This window comes from Peromyscus eremicus, chromosome 2, assembly GCF_949786415.1.
Source record: "Peromyscus eremicus chromosome 2, PerEre_H2_v1, whole genome shotgun sequence".
In the NCBI taxonomy this organism is placed as follows: domain Eukaryota; kingdom Metazoa; phylum Chordata; class Mammalia; order Rodentia; family Cricetidae; genus Peromyscus; species Peromyscus eremicus.
The window spans coordinates 7,247,237-7,256,113 of NC_081417.1; the positions used below are offsets into that span (position 1 = coordinate 7,247,237).

The 8,877-nt window shown below is 41.2% G+C and overlaps 1 protein-coding gene and 1 non-coding gene across 2 annotated transcripts in view; both read left to right on the forward strand.

Moving 5' to 3' along the window:
- Positions 1-3,104, forward strand: part of Tgs1 (trimethylguanosine synthase 1) — a 43,395-nt gene extending 40,291 nt beyond the window's left edge. The window contains exon 13 of the mRNA XM_059253820.1: positions 4-3,104. Coding sequence (XP_059109803.1) covers positions 4-132 — 129 coding nt within the window. The 3' untranslated portion in view covers positions 133-3,104. The remainder of the gene's footprint in view (positions 1-3) is intronic.
- Positions 3,105-6,143: 3,039 nt separating this feature from the next.
- On the forward strand, positions 6,144-6,268 carry LOC131905430 (small nucleolar RNA SNORA18). The gene has a single exon (XR_009377942.1). It is a non-coding gene; the product is annotated as a small nucleolar RNA SNORA18 (small nucleolar RNA).
- Positions 6,269-8,877: the final 2,609 nt, after the last annotated feature.

Consider the following 8,877-nt stretch of genomic DNA (forward strand, 5'->3'; position numbering starts at 1 on the left):
CAGGTGGCATCCTTGGCTGGGCCTGGAGGGCAAGTAGAAATAGAACAGAACTTTCTTAACAACAAATTAAAGACAATCACTGCATATTTTGGTGACCTGATCAGAAGACCAGCCTCTGAAGCAGAAGTGTGAGGACAGCAAGATCATGAAGAGTGAGAGTGGCATTTGAACGCGAGACACTTGGGAAGGTCTTCTAGGCTCCTTGACATTGTGTGCATATGTGATATGGAAACCTTTGTGAGTTTTAATGAATGCTAATGACGTGGTTTGAGATCTTCGGGTAATATTAACTGAACTGTGTTCTGTACTTTAAAACAGTAAGCATCAAGGTCAGGTGGTGGCAGGTACCTATTATAATCCCAGCACCTCAGATGTTCAAGGCTATCCTGTGCTACCTAAATTCAAGGCCAGCCTGAGTTACATGAGACCTTGCCTCAAAAAATTAGTCTAGGCATGACCCTGTGCTTAAATTAAGTGCATCTGTGTATATATGTATGTTCCTATTTTTTATGTTTTAGTTTAACATCTTTGTGTGTGTGTAAATAATTGCTTTTTTTATCTGCAAAGAAAAACAAGGCAGTTCTGCCTACACGTTTAACCCTTAGTGAAATAATGCTACTAATTTAATGCTATAACAAGAAAAGTAAAACTCTCCCCACCACCTTACCTAATTTTTATTCAGCTGTCTAAAGATAATTTCCACTACCTTACCTATTTTTTACTCAACTGTCTAAAGATAATCACAGTTAACAATGTTTTGTATTTTACTTTTTTATTACATTTGTATTTTGTGTGCATGCGTAGAGGTCAGAGGACAACTTGCAGAGATCTGTTCTCTGCTTCTACTGTGTGGGTTCCTGGGAATCAGGTTCTGGTCATCAGGCTAAATATATGGCAAGAGCCTTTACCTACTGAACCATCCTGCTGGTCCCCATGTTAATTCTTCTGAAGAAAAGATTGAATTGCAGTATACTAGTGTATACAGATACACTTTTCCTTTGATACACTGTTCATTCAGTGCCTTCCCTTTTTGGATACTTAATGTATATTTTATTAAATAGATGCCTTTTTTAGAGTGTGAGAGAAGTGTGAATGTGTGTGCACACTCACCCCCATGCCCATGTGTATGCAGGTTCCCAGAGTCCAGGGAAGGGTATTGGATCTCTTGGAGCTGGAGTTACAGGTGGTTGTGTGCTGCCCAGTGTGGGTACTAAGAAATTCACATGACTTTTTTGATCTTCGATACTGAGGCATCTCTCCAGCCCAAGATGCTTTTATTTAATCAATCAATGTTTTTATTTTTCTATTTTGGTGTGGTTTGTTTTTACAGATCCCTTGTGTGACCCAGACAAGCCTCAAACTTGTTGTATAGCTGAGGATGACTTTGAGCTCCTGACCCTCCTGCCTCCACACCTGGCTTATCAGTTTATCTTGAAGGCCATTCCATTTCAGTCCATACATGTCAATCTACCTCGTGTTTTACATGGCTGTCTTGTATTCCACCGTCTGTGTATATAAACTACTTCCCTAGCGAGAGGCACTCACGCAGTTTTCATGGTTTTACTATTACCGACTATTATGTACAGTCTTTCTTTACAATATTTGCTTTTGAACAAGTATTTCAGTTGGTAAGTTTCTAGCAGTTAGACCATAGGTCTTGTGTACAATTCAGTCTTGATAAATACAGCCAGAGTGCTTCAATAAAGTTGAACTTGCTTTTAGGCTTATTTATCTCAAATTTTGTTTTCATATCTTTGCTTTAACTAGAATTTCTTTTTAAAGGCTTTTGTGTATGAGTGCATGCATGAGGTCAAATTTGTGAATGTATGCCACTTGTACAGGTTCCCCCAGGAGCCAAAAGAAGGTGTCATATCTCCTGGAATACAAGTTATAAGTGATTGTGAGCCCCTAAAATGGGTGGGCCCTTAACTTTCCAGCCCTCATCTTTTTACATAGTCATTGTAAAATCAGTATGAAATAATTTAATACAGAAGTTTATATTCTTGAAATTTTGTTAAGACGTCCAATTAAGATTGCAGTCTACAGTGTGCATCCATGGGACTCACTGAAGCAGAAATATCAGGTTGAGGAAAATAGACTGTATCCAGAGACAGAAATAGAGGAAGCTCTTCAGAAATGCACAGCAGGAGTGTGGGGCAGCTAGAAATTGTGGAAAAGCATGAGAACAATGAACCAAAATTAAGAAAGCATGGTTAGATACAATTGCAGCTGCAGAATAGCTTAACATTAAGAGGGGTTTCCTAGTTGACTGGAAAGATGACTCAGTGATTAAGAGTGAATATTATTCCTGCAGAGACCTAAGTTCACTTTCTAGCACCCAAGTCAGGAGGCTCAACCACCTGTAACTCCACCTCCTGGAGAGCCGATGCCACCTTCTTATCTCTGTGGGCACATGCACTTACATGCAGAGATACTTTAAATAATTTCATTTAAAGTAAATCTTTCACCAAAAGAAAGAAAAATAAAATAAGATTTCCTAGCCCAGAGAGCTTTACTTAGATGCCATCTTGAGAGGAAACCTATTGTGTAAAACTGAGCAAACTGGGGCCTGAGAACATGGGACAAATCCAGCTAGCATATCAGGATCCAACCTCCCACCATCTCAAGGTGAGAGACAACCCTGAGAGAGATATGTAAAGCAAGAATGCCTGACATCTAAAAGAGCAGGGAGAGGTAGCACCACCAGTGCCTGGAAGCAGACCTCATCAAACAATAAATAAATGATAAGGAGCTTGGTAACCCTGGGTGGGCTGACTAGTTTTATGTCAACTTGACAAAAGCCAGAGTCACTGGAGAGGAAGGAGCCTCGATGGCCTTAATAAGATCGGGCTATAGACAGGCCTATAGGGTATTAGTGGTTGTTGTGGGAGGGCCCAACCTATTGTGGTTGGGGCTATCCCTGACCAGGTGGTTCTGGGTTCTATAACAAAGCATGCTAAGCAAGCCAGTAAATAGCAATCCTCCATAGCCTCTGCATCAGCTCCTACATCCAGGTTCCTGCCCTACTTGAGTTCCTGTTCTGACTTCCTTCAATAATGGGAAGTATATGGAAGTATACGTCAAATAAAGCCTTTTCTCCACAACTTGCTTTTGGTCATGGTGTTTCATAGAAACAATAGTAACCCTAAGACATTGGGCCTGAAGATTGCAGTAGACCAGCCTCTAGAGCCAGCTGCCTTCCATGAGGTCCAGTACTATTAAGTTTCAATTGCAAAGCCACAGTGGAAGACTTGATTGACATCAGAGCTGCATCCTCCCAGCAAGGAATGAACACTGAGCAGATTTTGAAAGTGTGCAAACAGTTCTTCCTGTACAGATCTCAGTGATGTAATGCCTTCCCCCACTGACAGTGTGAGAACCAACTCCCAGCCACAGCATTACCCACTCCAAGGGGGTGTGAACTGGGGAGGGTAGGAGAGAACCTGTCCAGACCAGACTGTAAGAGTTCATTGTGGCCAGCAGATCCCCTGTATGTAAAGAGAAGGTCCAGAACTGAAGCCTTTGCCAGCATTCATCAGCCATCAGTAGAAACCAGCTTAGCTGTAATACAAATCATAGGAAATTCAAAGACCCAGGAAAAATTCAAAGATTTCAACATTTAATATTTTTCCTTTACATGTCCCTAGTTGTTTGGTTTGGGTTTTCTTTTTAATACTTTTAGAAGTATATTTACTTTATTGGGTTGTTTTGTTTATTTTAGTTTTATGTGGATGAATATTTTTATGTGTATATCTGTCCTCTGGTGAGTATCTTCTTGGTGTTATTGAGGCTAGAAGAGGGCATCAAGTCCGCTAGAACTGGAGTTAGAAACAGATGTAGACTACATGTGGGTGCTAGAAATCAAACCCACATCTTCTACAAAAGTAGTAAGTGCTAATGACCACTGAGCCATCTCTCCAGTGCCATATTTTTATGTTAATGTATTTCCCTAAAACTATTTGTCTCCTTTATTTTCCATACTATTTATCTAGTTTTATTTATGCATGTTTTTCATTATTGGGTATTCTTTTATCTTTACTATCTTTATTTTTTTTAAAAAAAACTATTCTTTAGCGTTCTTTTACATTTATGAATTTTCTTTTTTGTTTTTGTTTTCAAAACAGGTTTTCTCTGTGTGGTTTTGTTTTCTGTCTTGGATCTCGCTCTGTAGACAAGGCTAGCCTCGAACTCACAGAGATCTGCCTGCGCCACCGCTGCCTGGCTATGAATTTTCTTACTAGAAAATATTTTAGGTGTTTTTTTTTTTTTTAAGTTTTGCCTTTGTCTCCTCAGTAGCATTCTTCTCCATTCCTTATTTATTTGTTTCTCTACCATGTTTCCCCTCTATTTTCCTCTGGCCCTGTCCCTTTATCTCATTCATTTATTATTTTCATTTTTAACCTGATTAATTTTTTAACTTTATAGTACATAGTACACTGTAATCGGAAATTTCTCTCCCGCTCACCAGTTCCCAAATAACCACTCAGAGGCTTAATATTAATTATAAATGTTTGGCCAGTGGCTCAGGCTTATTACTAGCTAGCTCTTGCATTTAAATTAACCCATTTCTATTGATCTAAGTATTGCCACATGGATGTGGCATTACCAGTCTATTGGCATGTTGTTCCTTGGGTAGCTAGGTGGCATCTCCCAGACTCCGCCCTTCTTCTGTATCTGCTTGGATATCCCGTCTGGCTCTATCCTGCCTTGCCATAGACCAAAGCAGCTTTATTTATCAACCAATGAGAGCAACAGATATTCACAGCTTACTGAAGAACACCCCAAATCAGTACTTTAGTACCTTTTTAGTCACTGGTTATGTGTTAGTTGATTTTACTTAATTTTAAGTGTGTTTCTGTATCTTACATGGTTTACTATTGTTGCCTTACACTAGTTTTCTCAATGAATGGTACTGGAGATTAAACCTTCAAGAGCAAGCTATCACTTGAAAGAGCCTTAGTTAAAACCAGAAATTATATCCAAACTAGCAAATACATAAATCACAATACAAAAGCACAGTAGGACCAGTGAAGTGGCCCAGCAGATAAAAACACTTCTCTGGTCTTCTTGGGGTTTTTTTGTTTGTTTGTTTTTGGGGTGTTGTTTGTTTGTTTGTTTGTTTGTTTTGGTTTTTGGTTTTTCAAGACAGGGTTTCTCTGTGTAGCTTTGCGCCTTTCCTGGAACTCGCTTTGTAGACCAGACTGGCCTCGAACTCACAGAGATCCGCCTGCCTCTGCCTCCCAAGTGCTGGGAATAAAGGCGTGCGCCGCCGCTGCCGCCACCTGGCGTGTTCTTGTTTCTATATTTCTACAAAGCACTAACCAAAATCAACTTGTCAAGAGTTTATTTCATCTTAAAACTCCCAGGTCCCAATCTACCACTGAGGGGAGTCAATGCAGTTACTGAAGCAGAGGCCATGATGAAGCCTTCTTACAGCCCAGGTCCACCTGCCTAGGGATGGCACTGCTCAGAGTAGCCTAGGCCTTCCTACATAAGCAATAAAGAAAATGCCTCACCAGCCAATCTGATAGCAACTCAGCAATTGAATTTCCCTCTTCCCAGGTATATCCAGTTGAGAAATGAAGCTAACTATGACATCACACAAGTTGAATCCCTGGAACCCACAGTGGAAGGAAGATAACCACTCTACAAAGTTGCTCTCTGACCAAACACCCACCATAATACACACACACACACACACACACACACACACACACACACATACACATAAAAATAGAGTTAAAAAAAAAAAAGAGTAAGCATGAAAAAGCAAGGCATAAATCACCATTCCAGCAAAAGACTAACTCCTCAGCTACAGAGTTCAAAGACAAATAGGTAAAACACCAGATAAAGATCTCAAAAGGTTACTAGCAAAAATAGTCATTGACCCAAAGATATTACAAGCAAGAATATGATTAAGGAAATGAATCCAATACCTGGAGACAAAAGCCATATCAAATTGAGAAAGTCAGCAAGATGAAAAACAGGAAAACAAAACAGCAATGTGAACTAAGCTACACAAGAGACAAATTGAACAAGGAAATTTAGTTTGGAACAAAAATGTTGGCAATTAGAATCTGTCTGGTAAATACAGTGGGGTAAATACAGCACCAAGAGACTATTTAGATTGAAGACTATCCCATTCAGAAGTCCATCCCGATGGGTCTTCTCCAGTAGCTACACAACGATGGACATGCCTCACATAGTAACTTGTGGTTTTGCTTGACTCAAGACTATTAGGTCTGTGGGAAGGAACTACAAAATAGCATTAAAAAACATTTAGCAGATGGAGGACAAGTTCAAGGGAATACTGCATTCTAACAGATGTGAGCCTAGCCATAACTTAGAAAACCAGAAGGATGTGATCAAAATACCCAAGCTGTAGCTAGAAGGAGCTGAGGTGAAAGCAAGGCATGGGCTGGGGAGATGGTTCCCTTATGCATAAGAACCTTAGTTCAGATCTCTAGCATTCTCATTAAAGACAGTCATAGCCACAGGTGCCTGTAGGCTGGTTACTTTTGTGGGAAGAGGCAGAGAAAAGTGGATTCTGAGAGCTCACAAGGCTCGAGCTTCCGAGTCAGTGAGAGACCCTATTTTGAAGTAATGAAGGGGATACCTGATGCCCTCCTGGGCTCTCATGTACACGTAACAGCCATATAAGCACACTAGACTTAAGGCACAGAATCTCTTCAAAGAAATGATTTGGGGGGGGGGGGGGGGATATGTCCCGTATCTGTGAAAAGAATGAAAAAGACATTCAGAACCTCAAACCATATGATCAGAAAGAACCTCTCTGTGTCAAGGTGTCAAAACTACTAAATAAGGCTGGAGAGATGGCTCACAGTTAAGAAAGCACTGGATACTCTTGCAGAGGCCCCAAGTTTATTTTCCAGCACCCACATCCTGTGGTTCACAACTCCAGCTCCAGAAGATCTGACACTCTTCTGGCCTGCTCAAGCACCCACACACATACACATAATTTTTTCAATATTTTCTAAAAACACAAAGTAAAATGGCCTGATGTGGTTGCACACACCTTTAATCCCAACACACTTAGGAGGCAGAGGCAGGTGGATCTCTGAGTCCAAAGCCAGCCTGATCTACAGAGTTGAGTTCCAGGACATCAGGGCTACATAGAGAAACACTGCAGAATGAATACATGCACACACACACACACACACACACACACACACACACACACACGAAGGTAGAAAGCTATGAGTGGAGAAGAGATCTAAAGGGAACTGGAGGGGAGAACAAGTAAGGGCAATAATTCATGAAAGCAGAAGGGAGGACTATGTGGAGAGGAGGGACCAAAGGAGGTGAAGGAGTGAATAATATAGTGATACCTCTGTTGTAGGTAATAATGTTAATAACACGTCACAAACCCATATCTTTTCTGCTAATCAATAATAATTTTTAAAGATTTTTCTTTTTTTTTTCTTTTTTTTGGGGGGGGTGTTCAAGACAGGCTTTTCTCTGTGTAGCTTTGGTGCCTTTCCTGGAACTCTGCAGACCAGGCTGGCCTCGAACTCACAGAGATCCACCTGCTTCTGCCTCCCAAGTGCTGGGATTAAAGGAGTGCTTCACCACTGCCCAGCTAATTTTTAAAGATTATATGGCTGTGGGATGGTCTGTATCTCAAATGTGTTACTGATTGGTCAATAAATAAATCACTGATTGGCCAGTGGCCAGGCAGGAAGTATAGGCGGGACTAACAGAGAAGAGAATTGAGAGAACAGGAAGCTGGATGAGGGAGACACTGCCAGCCGCCACCATGACAAGCCGCATGTGAAGATCCCGGTAAGCCACAAGCCATGTGGCAGGGTATAGATTTATGGAAATGGATTAATTTAAGCTGTAAGAACAGTTAGCAAGAAGCCTGCCACGGCCATACAGTTTGTAACCAATATAAGTCTCTGTGTTTACTTGGTTGGGTCTGAGTGGCTGTGGGACTGGCGGGTGTCAGAGATTTGTCCTGACTGTGGGCCAGGCAGGAAAACTCTAGCTACAAATGGCGCCCAACGTGTTGGCAAGAGTTTCCACCTAAAACCTGAGTAAAAAGATTCTAAAACGGAGCTAAAAACAGCTCCTAGTTGTCTTTTTTAAGCTAGCGGCAGCCTGCGTGTTTGAGCTACTATGGCGGGTTCCTGGCGCGCATGCTCGACCTGCAGTATGGCGGGAATGAGGCCTCTGCATGTGGCACATTAAGCTGTGTGGTGGATTTAGCCTTTGCTAGTACAAAACAAAACAAAACAAAACAAAACAAAACAAAACAAAAGAGGTTTCTGGACTACACGTTGCTTTGATAGAAGCATAGACCCACTATTTCTGAGAGTTGATGGCTCCCAGAGCTGGCGGAAAACGTACTACCGCCATGTTGGGAAGCTGAAGTGGGCGGAACCAGCAGCCACAGCGCCAGCGCCGTTTCAGGCTTAGAAGGCTGCAGTTTAAAGCAATAGGCTCAAGCTAATATAAAAAAATAAGCCACGTAAAGATGGCTACCACACAGAAAATCTGGATTATGTTCTCTTTGATATTCGTAACTGAAGAAAAACATTTGATTACAAAAGCTGTTGAGTTATGCCAAAATGTATATTTTAAAGGTACCTTGACTTCAAAATTTGGATGTAAAGAATGTTGCTTTGGAAAGGAGGCTCTGCTTTTGTTTCCAAAGAAAGCCAGAGGCTATGGATTTGTTCCAGATTAAGATACATCCAGTTTGACCAGCCAAGACCTCCTGAAAGGTCTCTGATGACACCATGGCCCAGATGATCCAACATCCAGAATGGTTTGAAGGCAACTGGCTCAGACAATATAGCCTCATGGACTATTCCATAATCCTAAAATTGTCTTTGTATCCCCATAAGATACAGC